Below are 20,541 nucleotides of genomic sequence, written 5' to 3'. Positions count from 1 at the left end.
TAAATAGTTTGCCTCAATATCGCTACATCCCTCTGCACCTCTGTTGGAAGCAGACGAGCAGTGTTCTTAGGGAAAACTTTTTGACAAAAACATTTTGATGGCTTATGGTAGCATGAAAGGTTTCCTGGAAATAATATATTTGTAGCAACGTCACCTTCAGAGTTCAGAATCGAACTTTACGTCCTTCCCACGTCTCAACGAGCTTCTTGATGACACACAAAATCTTACACTAAATTTGAAAAGTGAATTGAAGAACTTGATTTCAGAACATTTGGCATCCTTGAAAACCGAAATTGGACACTACTTTCCAGATATTTCTTCAGATAGCTGGCAATTTCAGTTGACACGAGATCCGTTCAAAATAGAAGTGGACTTGCTTTCTGATTCCATTCAGTAGCAGGCAATTGACCTAAAATGAGATTCTCAAGCAAAATCGGAGTTCCCAAACATGACTGTTGAAGATTTTTGGTTAAGCTATTTTCCTGTGTATCCACAAGTTGTTGGTGCAGTTTTCATCAACATATCTATGCAAGTCTGGGTTTTCTACGCTGGCTTACATCAAATCAAAATACAGAGCACGGCTGGATGTTGAAAGTGATCCGAAGTGTGCATTATCGCAGTTGGAACAAACATTCAAAAACTTGTGAAGGAAAAGCAGTGCCAGCCCTCCCATTCATTGTGTTCTTAAGAAATAAAACCAAACGATGTAGCTTGAAATTTTAACTGCATTGAGGGCAGAATCCTTTGTAATGTAGGCCTATTGAGCACTTTTTTTAATTAATGAAAATGTTCTATCAACAAAACAAGTATTAGTATTTCTTTAATATCTGTAATAATAAAAGCATTATAGTCTTTGAGTTAGATTTATTAACCCTAACAGCACAGTAGAACTTTTGTACATCAATATTCATTACGCCTAGAGGGAGGAGGCGTGGACTAATTTGTCGATGCAAAGGGGGGCACAGGCCCAAAAAGTGTCAGGCTGGACTGAACCGCGACTCATCAGAGCACAGCACCAGACTCCATTCAGCATGCCTCAAATTGCTCGGTTCCTCAGCCCAGGTTTTATGGAGTATACGGTGCGGTTATTGGAACACATACCATGGGCCTACAAGCATGAGGCCACCTTCACGAAGGCGATTGCGTACACTGCATCCTGTTACTGTGAGGACACATTGCAGTTCCGTTGCATTCTGTCGTCTGTTCCGATGGGTTAATAACAAGTTACTGGTAGTCTCTTGCTGTTGCTTCTCTCAGATTGCCTTTGTCACACATTTTCCGTCATTTTGATCCAAATCTACAAGCGGAAAATGACGCTCTAAGGACTACTGCTATATCTTGCTGTGTCTGTCCAGCTTCCATCCTTACTATTGCTCTCCACACCAAAGATTCTGGTATATCAGGCTCTTGTGGCATTGTACATTTGCCCATTTTCCTCCACGAGCTTTTACACTGTCCATGGACTGCTATTGTCATCTGTACAACTGTGTACTTTAGTTGTCTTACCCAGTTGCAGCAGCATTGATGATGGGCAAATAGCCAATGGAATCCTGTAATGATCTTAAATCCTGTCCAAATGAGTAATTAAATTATTATAATCAATTATTATTAACATTGTTCTCAATTTATAACAGAATTACTGTAACTGTTATTTGTAATAATAAAAGTCACAATATTAAAAATTATCAAAACTTTCCATAAACATAAAAGGCAAAGAGTTATGACTTGCTATCACATATTTTCCATCCTTAGACATCCAAACCTTGTCAAAAAATCACATTTGAACCCATTCCCCTCGAGTGGTACAGTCCTGTCACAAAAATTTGTCGCATGGAATTTTTCTAAGTCCAACGTCTTTCCAAATTATGTTGGTAGCTCTACAACAAGGAAGTGTTGTGAAATATACGATCCTCCAATCAGAGTGAAGTTTGCTTCGGAGGAGCAGGAGGTGTGACTCATGTTCTTTACAGGAAGTTCAACCAATGCAGCATTTTCAAACATGAGATAACGTCCCCATTGGTTAAATATGGTTGCAATAACGCAAATCAGCTGAAAGATGGCGCAAAAGTTTACATTGTCGCTTTAATTGCATTTAATTGTTTCAAATTAGTATTAAATTGTCCCAATTATAGTTCACAAACTTAATATATGTATTCATGTATGCGTTTGACAATATATATCACTAATTAGAATAGTTTTCACATTATTTTCATTACATGAGATGATATTTCATTAATTAATTTAGAGATGCATTTTCATTTGTTGAGTTAATGATTAGGTTAATTCATAATTTTTCGGGAAAAGAAGGAATCACAGCTGAAAGAAAATACATAAATTGCATTATTGAGGTAAAGAGTTAGTTTTAACATCACTTTTTGCACACATAGGCTAATCACAACTCGGGATACATTTAAATTGGAATGTGAAACATTATGTGACCTGACTGGAACAGGACACACTGATTACAAGACGTAGATACACTACCACTATGCTCTGGCGAGCGCCTATAATAATGAGGGGTTGTGTGAGAGGGGGAGGGGTTACGGAAAGTAGAAAGTAAATAGTATGTTTTTGCGTATTGAATTTTATATTTATACACATACAAGCATAAGAAAAGATTAGTTTGATGCATGTGTGGGGGGAAAGAGAGGAACAGAAAGATATTAGGAGAGATAGGACAAAGAGGTGATTATTTTAGTTGTAGAAAATGTTTTATTTGGCATACAGTAATAAAAACAATCAATAATGACTATCTTAAAAATACCATACTTAATGTAAATTTATTTTAGAAATGGGGGGGGGGAGCTGTTTGTTTAAGTTCAGTGCAGGAGCACAGAACTTACACAACCTTCATATCGCAAAGCAAAAACTGTACCATTGGACTAATTTGCCACGACAAGATACGTGAGTTATGAAATAGGAATCAAAATGTAGTGATTTAACAACTTATACTTGCTTTTTAGTTACAAAACTTGCCTTTGCACGTTATTTTGTTTAACGTGTGTAACACAGTTTCACGAAACAATAAATCTGCAAATCTGAAATGCTGAAGCGTGGCCTCGGATTACACATTAGAAAACTTGCATTTCTATCTGAAAATCAGCAATTTTAATCCACTTGAAGTGAAAACCTGGAAAGATGTTTAGTAATTATGAAGCATAAATGAACTGGCATATCAAGATATACGTATTTCTGTGCTCCATTTCAAGTTTTCACTTTGTGCTCTTTTTTGATATGTGGATAATACAACATTTTTATGTGAACTTTCGGGTGTTAGATTCACATGCTCCCACAATTCATCAGATTGCATGCATTTTGAGTAAACAAGTTTACGAATTACGACCCAACCTTATATAATTCTAATAACCTTGATTAAACTGTACATCAAGTCCTAGTTTACATACCATTGCATGAAGTGAGCTTATATTACACTTTGGCCACTTATGACTGGTTAAGTATAGTTTTAATTTCAGCTATGCACAGACGTCATTTCCCATTGTTTGCATCGCCACTTTGCAATCAAGGGGTCCCAGGTTCGATACCCGGTGGAGGCACACAGTAGTTCGGATCCCACTTTAAACCATAGGTCCCATCCCGATTATTCTTACTGTGCATAAAGTTGACTTAAATTACCACTCAAACAAACAAACAAACCATCAGAAAAAAAATTCAGCATTTAACTGTTAGTCTCCACAGGTTACAACACCACGTTCGTGATGTTTCATACTAGGGTTGTAGGAACCCATACATTGTAATGGGTTTTGGAATAGGACTGGAACCTTTTTTCTTGCACGATTTAAATTCGGTCAAAGTTGCATTTTGTTTCATTGAAAAAGGGTTCCTGGACAGAATTTAAATTAATCTCGATAAAAGGTTATTGGACTACTTAAATTGATCCGGAAAAAAGGTTCCTGGACTAAATTTAATTTGATCCACAAAAAGAAATAGGTTCCTGGGTCGAATTGAAATACTTTAAACGTAAAAAGGTTCTTTGCGGTGTAGAACCCATTTACACTTGCTGATTTTCTCTCCTGGACAGGAATTTATTTACAATTCCTGGACCTTTAACAACCGTTTTATACAACCTTAATTCTAAACACTCTATTAATATGCTTTGCCAGCCAATTTAAAAAATATGTTACCTGAGTTAAGTATTCACGTTTAGCTAAATATTTTGTCGTGTATCATTTCAGATCAATCTAAAAGAACAAGTGAAGGTGCTTCAAGAACAAGACTCACCACATATTGAAGTATGATGGCTGCTCTACGTTGGACCTCAAAGGTGTGGATCATCCTTGTACTTCTGAATGCATACAAGTGTTATTCAAAGCTGCAGTACATACGTACTATTGATACAACTGAAGGATTGTCATGTTCCCTTGTGACACTATGCAGAAAATATTTCCATGGTAAATTTATTAGTATTTTTCTCACTGCTGAAGATGAAATTCAGCTTTTACTCTCATCTGAAGTTATTAGGACAATGGATGCATCATTTTCCATTGCAAATCTTGAGTTTACACCACTACTGATCCATAATGAGTATCAATTGAACAATGTTCTAATGATCTTTCTTGACAGTGATAAAGACATTTATCAGCTTGTCAACAAAATGCAACAGTATCCGTATTTCAACAATAGGGGAATGTTTCTTGTATTATTTGTGTCTTCGCGTAGTAACGTTGAAGAAAATGCAAGGTTTATATTCCAAACATTATGGAAAGAATTCATCCTGAGAGTTGCTTTGATATACATTCAATTTCCTCTGAATGTAGATAATAATGAAAACTCTGCTTTACTGCGTGTGTTATCATATAATCCGTATCTAAATATAACTTACAAGAAGACGGTAACCTGGGAAACATTGGACAAAGCTTCGGAGGTGTTCAGAACAGCATACTCTTCCTGTAAAACAAAGAACCTTCACAAGTACATACTAAAGACAACCAGTATGTACTCTGAAATTCCACCTCACCTTTCGCTTATCAAAACACCCCAAGGCGAGAAGAAGTTTGTAGGTTACTATACAGAAATATTCGATGCCCTTAGCCACTACATGAACTATACACCTAAGAACATGTTCGCTCACGGTTGGTGGAATGTAGGGCATAAACTTGACAATGGAACTTGGACATATGCAATGGGTGATCTTGTGTACAAGAGAGCTGATATGGCCTATTTGTCCTTAGGGTTTTTTAAAGATAGGTATGAAGTGATAGAGTATGCAGAATACATTGAGTTAGATCCTGTTAAGATTTTAGTGCCAAAGGGTCAAGAACTTTCGCATCTTGTAGCTATGATTCGTATATATAGCAAAGGAGTGTACGTAGCTATTATCTCAATGCTTATTCTAAGCATTTTACTCACTAGGGTTTTCCAAATATTTGCGCTGGTGAAAGTGAAAAGTGTTGGCGAGGTAGTCCTGAAGCAGTATAGTGTATTTTTAAGCATGTCAGTGCCTCAACCAAGGGACAACCCAAATCGTTTGAACTTCTTCATATGGGTATACTTCAGCTTGCTCACAAACTCTATTTACAATGGGAGCATTGTGAGCGTGTTGACTGTTCCAAAATATTATCCAGATCTTGACACCGTCAGAGAAGTGGCGGAAACGGGTATACAGATCAAGGGGGTCATGTTGTTTCGTAGCTTCTTGAACATCATGTCAGATCCTAACTTCAGGACACTGTACGATAGGTATCAAACAGTGGATGGAAACTACCCAGCACACTTGATTGTGAGTGTTACACCCACTCTGGAGTACCATGTGTTGAAACTCGCCGTGAGCAACAGCTGCACCAAACAGTTCCATATGGTGAAGGAAAACCTTGGAACGTTGTTGTGTGGCATTGGCGTTCCCAAGGGATCTCCTTTTGTATCTCGCTTCAATGTGCTCATAAGGAGAATGCACGAGGCTGGCCTCTCCCTGAAATGGTATCACAATTCTATCATGAATTTAAAGCCCAGTGGTAAGTCTTGCAATGCAAATACGGTAATGTCACTAAGGCACTTGGAGACTGGTTTCTACGTTTTTGTGTTTGGAAATATCTTTGCGCTAATCGTGTTCATAATAGAACTTCTCTGGAAGATATATAAAATACATTATGTGAAAACAGAGACATACACAGCAATGAACTGATTTAATTAGAATATACCTACGATACAGATCAGACTTATTTCAAAATAAGATATTATAATCTTGGATAATGTGACATGGTCACACTTATAGGCTTTTTACAAGGGTCGTTCCAGGTTGACCAGGACTTTTATTTCTGCAGAGGAAATAGGTAGCAGAAGAAACACCTAACTATGTCAGTTTTTCAAAGTATTCTCCGTGCGCGCCGAGGCACCATTTGCCATCGTTCTGGCAGCTCCCGAATTCCTTTGGCGCAGAAAGAACTTGGTTGTTGTCGTAGCCACTGGAGGACATCGCTCCGCAGTGCTTCGTCTGTCTTGAATTTCTTCCCTCCCAGATGGTCTTTAAGGGGTGCAAACAAATGATAATCACTGGGGGCTAAATCCAGACTGTAGGGGGGATGGGGCAGAACTTCCCAGCGCATGTCGGCCAGAATTGTTGTTGTCACATTGGCCGTGTGAGGGCGGGCATTGTCATGGAGAAGAATGACATTTCCAGACAACATCCCATGTCTTTTCTTGCGAATGAACTTTCGCACAGCACCACTCAACAATGTGGAGTAATACTGGGCATTAATCGTGCTCCCTTTGTCCAGAAAATCCACATGGATAACGCCCTTTGTCCCAGAAGACACTTGCCATGATCTTTCCAGCGGACGGCTGCGTTATGCTTTTCTTGGGGGGCGGGGAACCTTTATGCCGCCACTCCATGCTGCATCTTTTGGACTCTGGGGTTGAATTGTGCAACCATGTTTCATCACACGTGATGATGGATTGCAACAATTCATCACCTTCTGCTCGAAACCGATTCAGAAGCTGTTCACAGACCGTCCTGTGTGTCCACTTCTGATCGAATGTCAGCTGGCGGGGAACCCACCTTGCACAGATTTTGCGGAAGCATAAGTGGTCGTGAATGATTGTCTCAACACTCCCGACACTGATATTCACCTCGGCAGCAATATCCCAAACTGTTACTCGCCGGTTCTCAACAATCATTTGCTCAACACGTGCGATATTTACTGGTGTGACTGCAGTCGGGCGAATGTGTCCATGCGCTTCATTTGTCACCAGATCCCGTCCTTCGCGAAACTGCTCACACCATTCGTACACTCTTGTCCGCGACATCGTTTGTTCACCATACTGTGCTTGCAATCGTCTGAAAATCTCAGCTGGTTTCACTTTCTCCTTCACGAGAAATTTGATTACACACCGTTGCTCCACAGCTTACACACATTGCTTGCCGCCATGTTCGCTGCAACTGCTGCACATGCGCGAAATACGTCATGCCGGGTGCTAGTTACTCGCGAAGGAATACATTACGTCACCTGCACGTTTCATCATGATCCGGCTATTCATCGATTTTTTACGTACGAAAATCCCGGTCAACCTTGAACGACCCTTGTATATTTTAACAACTGTTCTTTAATTCTCAATTTAACGATTTATCAAATAGATAAGAGTTCTAGCAGACGCACACTAATATGATGTCCTGGGAGATATGGAAAGTATTTTTTAAATAATAATAATAATTTTGAGCTTGTGTATAACCTAATGCAGTACAATTGCTCCTAACAGACACAGCAGATATTTCTTACCTTCTCTGCTGAAAGTGGAAGAGTATATGGATTACTTCTTAATTATTGTTTCTCACATTGTCTGTTGTTCAGAAGTTTTAAATTGGTGCTGGGTAATATTTGTCAGTGTCTGCAACCGCTAATGAGAATGTTCATTATTGATTGATTAATTTGCTGCACAGCATATTCATTTGGTCAAAGGATCGAACCAGGGTATCTGCTCAGTCTCCATGTTGGGTTCGAGCCCCTTGGACCATGTTAGGGATTCGGCATCTGGCTGTCGACTAAACTCTTACACTACATTAACTTGTGTTTGTTGTGTTCCACCTCCAAAAATGGAGGTTGACGGAAGGGCACTGTAGTCAATTTTGAAGTGGAAATACTCTGATTAATTGGAATTTTTCGGTGTCCGAAATGGGACATGGCAATGAAAATCAGCACTTACCAAATTAATTTAATGATACTGCCCAGAGGAAACTAAGATTCCATTAGATCCAGTACATGCTAACTAATTTAAATCAAATTTTATATTTGTCAACAAGCCTACACATAATCGAACTAATTACTCTCTATGATTATGCAATAGCTTATTTATTAATATTACATTTCAAGGGTACATATTAATTAATGCATAAATTTTAAAAAAGAAAGAAAGATGTGTACGAGTAATATTGTTGGGATAAAGACATTGACTTTTAAAAACAAATTTATCAGGCTGGAGGTTCACGAAGGTTGAAGCCCCCAGGTTGCCCCAGGTACCAATTGATTTGAGGCTGGGTGAGCACCCACCCCTGGAATCGAACCCGGGTCTCCTACGTGGCAGACACCCTACTGACTAGATCACAGCAGCTTCACATAACACTACTGAAAATTAGTATGTTGCCACACTATGGAAATTTGTAACTGTTACAAATGAATGAAGGAAGGAAGCACAACGCACAATATCAACATATTACTAAAAATGGAAACAAAATAGTGAGTGTAGGATACTTCCTTCAAATTTGCTGTATTGTTATTACCCATAAGTACATTTCACAACTTTTTTTTTAGAAATCAATCAAAAATCTTTGCTCTACTACGCAGCATTGCATTTACATACTTCGAAAGATTTCTTACATACATATGTATAATTGTGTAAATAAAAGATTAAATAATAGCAAATTTTAATTGTAAAGGTGAATTACTGTATTTGTACATTTGACAAAATAAACCTGTTATCTCATTAACTTTCCCTACATTTACAAAACTATATATACAAGCTAGCAATTATGTGATTTCTATTCTTCAATATCTGAACCACCACCTCCATCCGTAACAATTCGGCTGACAATCACTTTCTTCATCATCTGGGGGAAGAGAGATGTACAATCTTTCATAAGTACATACTACAAAGAAAAAAAAAACATTTCTAAAAATCTAAAATGATTTTAATACACTAAAAGTACATCGTCAGTGTCATTTTATCTTTCTTTCTATTAATTTCAGTGGCCATTGCCACCATCCTCTAAGGATTCTATTGCTTGGCAAGCTTTTATTGTGGCATGCCACTAAGTACTCTGCATGTTTGCAGTGTTGTCTACTCTTTTTTGGCATCAGCTATTGCAGTAGGGGAATTAAATGCACAGGTAAAAAAAGTACTTTCTTTCAGTGTATTAACTTGCTACCCTCTTTTTCATTCCTTGAAACATGAATGAAATAATTTTGATTTCCTTATGGCAATCAGAGCACTCTTTCCATTATTCATTAGATGAGTGGAACAGCTACTGATGTTTCAGCTTTGACTTTATTCTAAATTCTGAAATCTAATTAGAATTCCAGTTAGACCCAAGGAATTAGTAAAAACCTTCATGCAGATTGTCTCATGTGTACTAGTAATATCATGGTGAAATAGTTACAAATATTTCAACAGTAGGAATGTAATGCAGGATCTGCCCAAGATACATCTCTTACAATTTAGAATATGAGCAGAGTTCAAATGAAGCTATACTTAAATTTGTCCAGTTGCTAGCATGTTCTAACCAGGGATAAGTGATATTAGGAGCTTGATATACCATATTTACACATGTATAATGCGCACCCTGGTTTTTGAAGTGGAAAAGCAGCAAACAATTATATCTCATACATAATGCGCAGTTCAATTCAGGTTCAAGAAATGGCTTTCTAAGTTGTAGGTTCTAAAGCTGCTGCTATGCCGATCAAGAGCAAATTACATCATAGCTATTCAATGTCGACCAAGAGGAGAATATTGTCTTGTGTATACAATGAGTCACCAACCTTGCCCCATTCTCCCTCCACTGTGTTTAACATCCCAAAACTTGGACTTTTGTAACCACCTTGTTTATTCTGTAGTAGAAAAAAAGCAAGATCAAAATTATGTTATGGATTTGCAGCACTCAGCAAGTTATTTTATATTATTTCGTGCCCGACAAATACTGCTGATACACATCCCATGTGATGGGAGGTGCTTGCTCAAATTCTGCCAGAACGGTGCAGCACTGCTCTTCTTGGTGTCACAAAATGTTCCGCTACAAAATGAAAAATCATGAGAAATGACCATTTCATTTTCATAGTTACTTCTTTTAAAAATTATTATTACTAAAGAAATCTAACCTAGTAATTTGTATTTGCGCCTGTTAATATATAGAAATTATACACAGTGACATAGTAAAAACATGTGTGGCTTTAATGTTGGCCATCTGAATTATTCCGTGCATAATACGCACCACAGTTTTTTGGGGCAAAAATTTTGGAAAAAGTGTGCATTATACATGAGTAAATACGGAATATCAGTCTGGTCAAGCAATTTTAACAAAACTGAAAATTTTTGTATCGTGATAGTCAACCATATTTTGATACATCATCTTCAAGAATATCACACATGATGTAGCCAAAATTATTCATGCAATAGGTGTATACATCCACTTGTCTGTGCATTATTTTAGTATCTTTCTGAATATTCATCCATATTTTGGGGAAGGAAGAGGCTTGACTACTAACTGTGTAAAAATGTGCTATTATGGCTTTACCATCATGCAATCCCACTACTAGTAATTTTAGCTTGATGAAAGGATGGATCATTGAGATTTCATTTTTTTAAAAAAAGCGTAATAAATATATACACAATGGAAAGCACAATTAATTTTTTCTCACGTAACACATTACCCTGCAGTCATAATAATAAAATAAATTGCAATATTTTAAGTGTTTTAACGTTTTATGAACTTACAATTGATAGAAAGTAATATTAGTCTGACCATATGCAACATATCTTGAACATACTAATAGGTACATACAAATTGTCTTTATTATAGACTTGAATAATAAAATAAAATAGCATCACTTCAATAAATGCCTCTACTCATGCTCGATTTTTTATTTCTGACACGATGAAATGTCAATGTAAGAAAGTCATGAACCAGTTTCATAAACTACAATTTTTTTAAAAACTCTCAATTATTATTATTACTACATATGACTTGTTAACAGAAAACAACATGGGAAGACTTGATTATTATTTGCATGGTATAACTCACCAGATTTCCACTCCCTCATGGAGTTCATTAACAGGGTAGTAATGATTACCTAAGACCACAGAAAGAAAGAATATTATTACTATCATTGTACAAAATGAAAAATAGCAGGGGTATGCGATTAAAATTTTTAAATTGATGTTGAGGTGCACTGATATGATATGAAATGACAACCATTTTTTGCAAACTCTCAATGACACATAGTGGAACCTCAATTTTACATTTTTCAGGGAACAAAGGTGAAAAAAAACCTTAAAATGTGGAAACTTTTATAACATTTTACGTTATTGGGACCATGAAGATTGAATGTAAAATGTGAGGAAATGAAAAATCTGGGAATGTAAAACTGAGATTCTACTTAGTCTGGCCATAAATACTGTTACAAACTTTCGACTTGGACTATACATCCAGTAGTCAGGCTCATGAACCATACTTGTGCTGAAGTTCACTCCTGACCATTGTGTCTTCAGCTGTGAAACAGCAAGCGTGTATCTTCTTGTGCTTAGCATGGAGTGGGGAGAGTAGCCGTAATTGCTCTGCATATGGTTGGGAAGTCCTCACTGAGATTTTCCAGCCCCTAAAAATCTCGAAGATCAGCAAAAGGTTTGTGTATCGGACAATCCAGAGATTCACTGATACTGGTAGCATGAAAGATTGCCAAAGAGTTGGTCGACTTCACACCGTATGAACAGCTGCGGCTGTTAAAGCAGTGCTGGCTCGCATCCGCTGAAATCTCATCCGGAAGCAAGTGATTGATAAAGGCCTGTGCGAGGGCGAAACTGATTGGTGCTATTTGTGTGTAATATATGTAAGTGTAACATACTAAACGAACATTTAAAAATCTGAAACCATATTCAATTTATTCACAAAATAGTGTGCAACAGTATTAATGGCCAGACTAGGTACAGTAATTGTCTCCTAAATCAAATCATGCAATTACTCTGCTCAGTATTATTTCTGAAAATACAGTTGCATTAACTATATAAATTTGTTTTTATATTCTCACGAGCCACCTTTGGTGTGAGCAGTCTTCGGTTCGATCGCCAATACGAGCTTCAAATTTGGGGGTTGAGTAGTAAGGACTAGTGCTGCAGGGAGAGGATCTCGCTCAAGTGCCAAATATGATAAAATTGCCATTGTAATAATGTGCAAAACAATGGCAAATTGCACCTGGGATTGTTCCTTGGTGCACCGTGATTCTTTTTTGTTATTTTTGCACTGCTGTCTTTCATTCCACTCTCTGCCAACAGGTGTGTCTGCACCCATGTGCAAATGGCTGCCGCCTGTTCCTGATGTGGAGCCGTGCTTACTGGTGGAAATCATGTGAATAGTGGGTGGAAAATCTGTGTAATGGATTTCATTCTATTGCTAGATTACTAAAGTGTGTTCCAGCCGTGTCTGAGAGGTAGTCTGGACTATTCTGAATTACTAATGTGCAGTAACTGTGACCAGTGTACAGGCATGGGGAAAATCCTAAGCGACACTTCACCACGCAAACAAATCCAAGATTATGGCCCTGAAATCAGCTGGTTTTTCACATCGGCAGATTGCGGCAGAGGTGGGTGTACACCACAGCACCGTGGGGAGAGTTCTTAGGAAGTAAGCAAATCATGATACTTCGTCCATGAGGAGCCAGTGTGGGAGAAACCCCAAAACAAGTCCACGAGTTGTGCGCATAATAACTTCATTAGCATTACGAAATCGATCATCTACCACAAGAAAAATTGCAGCCACTGTCGCTGATGTTGGTATCACTGTGTCACATATGACCACAGCCAGAACACTTAAGAAAGCGGGAATTTCAAATAAAAGGCCAAGGTAAAAGCCATGTCTCGCACAAAAGCATATCATTGATAGGAGGAAGTTATGCGAATGGAAACGTAATTTTTTCTGACGAGAAGAAATTTATGTTCACTATTAATGATAGTGGTGTTCGCCTCTGGATGAGAAATGGTGAAGAACTGAAGAGTGATTGCAGTTTACATACACACAAGTTCAGTGCAAGTGAAATGGTGTGGGGATATTTCACATCCAGGGGTGTGGGCAGGCTGGAAATTTGTACTGAAACAGTTAATGCTGAAAAATACATATCAATTTTATCAAAAAGGTTGTTACCAACTGCTAGAGATTACTTCTGAAATGAGAATTTAAATTATTTCATCTTCCAGGATGACAATGCTCCCTGCCACAGAGCCCGTGCAGTGAATGAGTGGTGTTGTGACATGGGTATTAACCACTTATGGTGGCCACCCGACTTGCCAGATCTGAACCAGATTGAGAATTTGTGGCACCTCATGTTCCGTGGGAGTTCATGTGGCTACATGGTACCATGAATTGGATGTGGACCTGTGTCAGCAACTTTCTACAGTATGCCACACAAGTTGGCTGCACTGAAGGCAGCTAAGGGGTGGCATACCAAGTTCTGAGTACCATTTGTATTGTAATAATTTTCATGTTTCTCTTAATGTTCAATGGGATATTCCCTGTTCATAGTTTGAGCAGATACATTGAGTTTGCTAGCAAAAACTGTGGTTGAAATATGATTTATTAATAATGTCAGTTTGTTCAAAATCAATATGTAATGATTATTTTAGTGAAAATAAAAAATGACAAAAGGTCAATATCCGGGCTTTAATTATTAACAGACATATAAAACAAGGCCCAGGATTAATATAAAGTAAAATATGAGCGGTATAATTGTCTACATATCACCTAAAACACAGATTGCATTCCATTGTGTTAAGTGGTGCAGTTATTTTGTTACAGAATGTATATATATTTTGCTATTTGTTTTAATTGCTCGCTTCAGGTTTGGGAATAAGGCTATGTGGGCAATTCATTTTTTTTATTTATTTCTTTGTTACACAAAACACATCATTAAAAATGTCATTGATTCCTTTATGTGATTATTTAATATATGTTAATGGTTTGAGAAGTAGAAACTGCAGTTTTACATATCGAGAGCACATGAATTGGGCTCTCATGTAACCATGTGGTTAACACTTGCATACTTATTGAATATATATGATATGAAAGTATATTATTTGATTACTTTTCCCTGGTTTAATTAATGGATGATGCTTCAGCCTGATAGGTCCCATGGAATAAACATGTACTTTTTAAAATGATTTTTTTTCCCAATGGCGTGTTGGCTGTAACTTAAATCAACGCTGCAAAATACTGTACCTACAATCCTATCCATCCCAAACATCGCCATACTTGTTCTTCTCAGCTCCTGTACTTCGTGCTGGTATGCTGCCACCGATTGCTGGTGGAGAGCCTCCTGACCTCATTCTTATGGCCTCTTCTTGGCTCAAACTCCTTAAAACAAAAGTGGAATGTAAGTGCAAGTACTCTAAACTTGTGAAAACAAATAAACTTCTTAACCTCTTCAGCTTGTAAGCCTCTCATGATGCGAGAAGTTTGTTTCAAATGAGCAGGGCTGCACAAAAAATTCATAGCAGGAAAACTATCTTCTATTACACTTGAGTGGATGTTTCCCCTGAATGGATAGATCAAACTGTCCTCTGGTAGTGTGGTATCAACAACAGAGCCATATTGTCTAACCTCCGATATCCACATAAGAATATGTTGTGTTATGATGCATCATGTTGATTAAACTGACTACAAAACTCTCGCTGAGTAGCTATTACAGACCTCTATGAATATAAAGCTCCACATGCAGTCACCTACAGCGAAATGCTTTATGAGAAACTAAACTATCAGATGGCAGCTATCATGTAGAACCGTGTGAGGCAATGTTCCCAACCTATGGTTCCAAACTTGTCATTTAAGGCTTGGCTGGACCTTTGGCCGACATGAGGGCACTATTTTTTAATTTTCCTCTTCTTTCGGAAAACTGCTATGATATTCCAATATCTGAAAAACTACATCTGCTTAGAATTCGTTCTAGAGTATTCACTTGGTTTGCTTTCGCTCTTGTCTAGATGTTATCAATAGTTTAATAGACTTGTGTAGTCATGAAACTATTGAGAATATCTAGGCAACAGCAAAAAGCAAACCACATGAAGATTCATGTCAATGATGCAGAAGGAATTCAAAGCTTTCCTCAATTATTGAATTTACACTGCATTTCATTGTTATAACAGGTGCGGCAGTGAAACGGGCGATTTTGAAACCTCCACCAGAGATATAAATTTATTCACAGCGATATCAAACAAATACAACATGAATTTACAATGCTTGCAATTTGTGATAAATGTTTCTGAACAACGTGCACATCTTGCACAGACATGTCACGGCACAAGATGTCCATCACTTGAAAATGACATCACGCAGGTGGCCCCCATTTTCCGTCACACACATGCACTTCCACCCCTCTTTCTCACCATATCACCCGTTTCCTCAAAGTTCTGTACCCACAATTTGATAGCATGCGACGACGGGACTGGGGCATGACGTGCGAGATGGAAGTGGGCACAAAATACATGCTGCGTGGTCACGTAGCTGTCATTGTTTTTGTAAAACGCCTTCACGGCAAAAGCGCATTGTTCACCGGTCCACGACGCCATTTCGACTGAACACCGATATCAGTGTCAATGGCAAAGATTTGTTGTCCAGATGGCACCATTCCCGTTTTCTGCTTGCTTACGTAACTTGCTATTTCCAGGGTTGCCAAATCGCCCGTTTCACTGCCGCACCTGTTATTAAATTTAATTTACAAACTTCAACATCAAAAGCAGATCTACTCTAGGACTATGATAAACTTCAAGTATTAATTCCTGGTTTTCAAGGGAAACGTCCCAAAAATTCAATTGCACAAGCAGATATTTTCTCTATTTAAACCTTACCTGGACCTCCCTGATGGCGCAGTGGAAGTGTCGTCACCTTGTAAGAAGGGGTCCCCGGTTCAATACCCAGTGGAGGCACATAGTGGTTCGGATCCCACTTTAAACTGTAGGTCCAGTCCCGATTAGCTTTTGTGTGCATAAAGTGGACTTAAAACAACAATTCAATCAATCAACCTTACTTACCTATTACAGCCTCTCAATCCATGCCTCCCTACACACCCATACACACACCCACACCCAGCCACTTCTGAAGAAGACTTTTGTGTACTGCTATCATTTTTACCCTTTTTTTATGTCTATGTTTTTTTTTAGTTATCCATTTTAGTCCAGTTTTGAAGAACAGTTCAAATGTTGGTAGAGGGTGGATATGTTGTATATAGAATGTCTATGAAGGTTGTTGACAACTTTAAAATTTAAGGGCATGACTGTTAATCTTTAGAGGAAAAGTGACCTAAATTTAGACCACCAAATATGTTGCCCTATGGATGGGTGATCAACATGCTGACCACCACCATCACCACATGGCAGCAATTAAAAAGTCATTTCTCCAAAACTACACACAATACTGTATTTCAGTTCAGTCTTTCTTGTTCATTTATACACATATGAAGGAATGACATATTTCAATCACAAAACAATGTATTTATTATTATGTAGTTTCTTTAAGAAATACATTTTACTAAAATGGTAACTTTTTGTCTCCAAAAATTGTTAGTAACTTAAGAATGACTCTTCAATCACTGATTTATGCTGATATGTTTTACTTTTCCATGTAATAATAAAAACAAAAGAAACTTGTTTTACAAAGTGTGGTAATTAGGGGTCCAGGAAGAGACCCCTAAATTCAAAATTGGGGGACGAGGATTACATGGCCTCAAAGAGTGGTTTTCTTGTGCTCCCTTGTAAATTTGGTCCATCCAACATCCATAGGGCCAATGCTATGAGCGATTTTTCCTGTAAGATGGCAACACTGCTTTCCATATTCATTACTATTATTTTTTCTCCAAGATGAATCTGGCTATTTTCAACATGACTTTGCATGGTTGTGGGAACATAAAACTATTACAAAATACATTCTGCCTTTGTGGGTGGCCGCGGTGGCTCAGTCGGTAACGCGTCTGACTACCATGCTCAAGGTCCCGGGTTCGATCCCCGGCCGGTTCAAATCCGGGAACTTTTCTAATGGTGGAAGCGGCCCCGGCGCCCACCCAGCGTCGAATAACATGGGTACCTGGGGGAAACCCTAGGGGGTAAAGGCGGTCAGAGGTGTGATGCTGATCACATCACCCCCACTCATGACCGGATCAAGAAAGTGTGGGGCGTTACCCCCACACCCCCTATACGCCTTCATGGCGTGGTGCTATGCACACGGGAACACTTTACCTTTTTTTTACCTTTATTCTGCTTTTGTGACAATTAGTTCCCTTGGTTGGAAGGTTATTCTTCTATTTATTTGCTTGCTGTTGTATATCAAAAGGCACAAGCGTTTCAATATGATAGAAATTATTGATATATTGGGAATATGTCATACTTTCTGCGCCGATGTTACTTGCACAGCTTTTTTTTACATCCTATCACATTTTCTTTTAATTAAAATATTAACAAAATGTTTGTAATTTGAAAATAAGGAGGTTATTTTTTACATTTTTTTTTATCTATGCACACATATGTTGTGTTTATGCGAAGGTCATAAAAATCCGTTATAATCCTTACAAATCATTCACTTCTACCACAACTTAGCTCTATAGCCTGTCAAGTTAAGTCCCAATATGCACAGATCACTGCGGAGCACTTCCTATTACATCATCCTCCCCACAACTCTTCTACGTACTGGTCTGGCCTTGAGAGTACCAGTGGTGCCAACTCAGCAAAATTAAGCTAAAAACAAATATGGCAAACGATTTTCACTGTGTAGCGTGACGGTGCCGGCTCATATTATATCAGTGGTTCATTTAATTTAATCCGGCCTTTGAAAATGCGTGCGGTGCGCGGATCGTAAACTGTAGTATGACGCACGCACGTTAAGGTTTATAACGAAAAGAAACTACAGGGCGAATGACTTCAATTTCTGAATGCGACATCGAGCAGCAGCCTGTCTTTTTCTTTTAAAGCTGAGTGGGGTGGGGGTTCTTATGTTTATCATACAACAATCACTACGAGAAGGCAATCTGATAAGATGCTTGCCTGTGTTCTTTTCTAAAGCATTGGAATGTTCTTGCTCTTTACTCTTGGCTGCATATTTTTGAAATGCAAGCTCCTCTTTTATATCTTATCAATATCAGTATGCGAACAATATTTCACCGTTGTTTAACCCAATCTTTCTTTATCTGACGTCACAACTGCAGGCAATATTTAAACCCCCATCTGACCCCATCATTTGTGTGGAAGAGGTTCTTGATTTCAGAGGCGTTTCTCTGACGTTGAAGTGGTGTGTGTTTGCGTGTGAGAACAATGGTTTTATTTCATACATTTCTTATGCTGGCACGAAATATCCCTAATATAACTTAATTCATTTAATGTTTAAAGGGAAAATATCAAAATGTATTTAGAATTTAGCGTAATCAATAGGTAGCGTAGGTGAGGGAATACTAATTTCATGCCTTTCACATTCAAATTTTGTTGAAAATCCTCAAGACCATTCTGATCCCTCCAGGTTGCAACACTGCAAACCAACGTTGCCGTGGAGAAGGGAGTGGGGAAATGTGGTGTGAGGTGGGCAATCAATGGATTGCAGGGCCTTGTTTTTAAACTTGTCAAGTTATAGCAGTACTCTTTAATGGTATCTTATGTGAGAAAGGGGACTATGTTGGGAAATTGACCATATTTGCATTTACAAACCTGTATGGGTTCTTTCTTTTTTGATCATAATCCTCTCTATTCTTCCTTCTAAGTTCTTCATAGCTTGTGTATGACTGTGCTGGTGGCAGAGGTTCCTCTTCTACGATGGGCGCTGGAAAGGAAATTATTCTTAATATGACTTACGCAGTGTGTATAATATAACATTTGGAAAACAGACTCATATTTGAAAACAATAATGCAAAAATTTGATATCCTTGAACAGCCAGGATAAATCATCTAAGGATGCTGAGGGGATGTGATGCTGAAAATAAGGAAAACATGAAACAGGCATGCAACCTTTCAAAACTGGGGGAGCATGGTGCCAAAACTTGGGGGAAGAAGTCAGTTTACTTTCCCTTGGTAGATAATGTTTAGCATAGTGTGGGGGCCAACTGCACCACTAATTGCTGCCACTAATTAACATAAATTAGACTGAAATGAAATTATATGTGTGAAATATATAAATTTAGATTGACATTCATTTTCCAGGGAGGCTGTGCTCTCCTTGCCCTCCACCTGGATGCCCATGATGATATGTATTAAGTCTTATACCCTAAGAAAGTGGTCATACACAAGACCACTACACTTCTCGTTGCAACTCGCATGAAATAATTTTCCGAGCACGACCCGGTGATACCTTGAAAGCAGCTGAAATTTTGCTCCAGTGTGAAGAAGAACCAGTAGGCAGAAAATAAAGTTTATCAACAATGCAAAAAAACAAAAGAAAAACATAACACACATTAAGCTATAGGCAATTATCGAAAACCACAAACAGACCACTTGAAGAAACAAAAGAAAAAAAAATATAACAACACTGCTGACAAGAAAAAAATGGCCGCTGATCTTTATAAAGGCTGCCACCACTACAGAAAAGTATACATGTTGGCATCTCTTTCAGTGCTTGCCTGTTGCATACAATAATAATGGTCTTACTTCAGTACCTTAACATTCGGCACTCAATATGACAACATGACATAATATGACACTCCAAGTGTGAGTGTTTTCACTAGGGATGTGACGAAGCTGAAAATTTACCGATGCTGATGTACTCACCGATAATTTTTGGAACCGATACCGATGCCGATATTTAACCGATTCCGATACATAAGATTATTAAACAGAAATGGGATGTTATTTTCAGCATGACAAAAATAAATTTGCTATGTACATTTCTATTGCATATCATATGTATACACATATATATTCTAAAGAGATGCGAATGTACATTTGCATCTACAAAATGTTATGTGAACCTTTAAGAAGAACATGGATTCTCAAGAGATTAAACATTAGTACACAAGCAGTTCTTTGAAATGCAAAATGAATTCCTGTTCTGCCAGATTCAACTTCAGAAACACGAGATTTGGAAGCACTTCAGGAAGTAACCTACTTCTTCTCTTATCTCAAATCTGTTCAGCAACACTGAACACTCAATCACTGAATACTGATGCAGCAGGTATGCCCAAGTATTTTCTCTGGACTTGCTTCAGGTTTGAATATTCATTTTTGAATTTCCAATACAACAGCAGATCCTGCTTCAGCAATGTACTGTTTTATTTCCGATTTATAGTTAGGTTGGCCCTCTGAATGAGTTTGCAATAATTTTATTACAAAAACTCTACAATAATGACGAATCATAACCAAATTTTCAAT

The 20,541-nt window shown here is 38.0% G+C and overlaps 2 protein-coding genes across 7 annotated transcripts in view; one reads left to right on the top strand and one right to left on the bottom strand.

Moving 5' to 3' along the window:
• The first annotated feature begins 4,951 nt into the window (after nt 1–4,951).
• LOC145982745 (glutamate receptor ionotropic, kainate 4-like) lies at nt 4,952–12,566 on the top strand. The gene is made up of 2 exons (XM_083116115.1): nt 4,952–5,969; nt 12,490–12,566. Exons 1-2 carry the CDS (start codon nt 4,952–4,954, stop codon nt 12,564–12,566), a joined length of 1,095 nt encoding a protein of 364 aa, XP_082972241.1.
• Nucleotides 8,387–20,541, bottom strand: part of LOC145982743 (OCIA domain-containing protein 1-like) — a 25,435-nt gene continuing 13,280 nt past the window's right edge. The window contains exons 5-8 of one of the 6 annotated variants that reach the window (XM_083116111.1): nt 18,889–19,000; nt 14,430–14,560; nt 11,243–11,291; nt 8,387–9,094 (exon numbers count right to left, since the gene is read on the bottom strand). In XM_083116111.1, the coding sequence (XP_082972237.1) occupies nt 14,434–14,560; nt 18,889–19,000 (239 nt within the window). In that variant the 3' untranslated portion in view covers nt 8,387–9,094; nt 11,243–11,291; nt 14,430–14,433. Of the gene's footprint in view, nt 9,095–11,242; nt 11,292–14,425; nt 14,561–18,888; nt 19,001–20,541 lie in introns of all 6 variants that reach the window. The other 5 variants (XM_083116112.1, XM_083116113.1, XM_083116110.1 and 2 more) reach the window with 5 other exon arrangements.

The sequence above is a fragment of the Lepisma saccharinum genome, unplaced genomic scaffold (genome assembly GCF_977018435.1).
Source record: "Lepisma saccharinum unplaced genomic scaffold, izLepSacc3.1 HAP1_SCAFFOLD_384, whole genome shotgun sequence".
Taxonomy (NCBI): domain Eukaryota; kingdom Metazoa; phylum Arthropoda; class Insecta; order Zygentoma; family Lepismatidae; genus Lepisma; species Lepisma saccharinum.
Note: the sequence above shows the minus strand (reverse complement) of the source record. Positions and strands in the feature narration are given on the sequence as shown.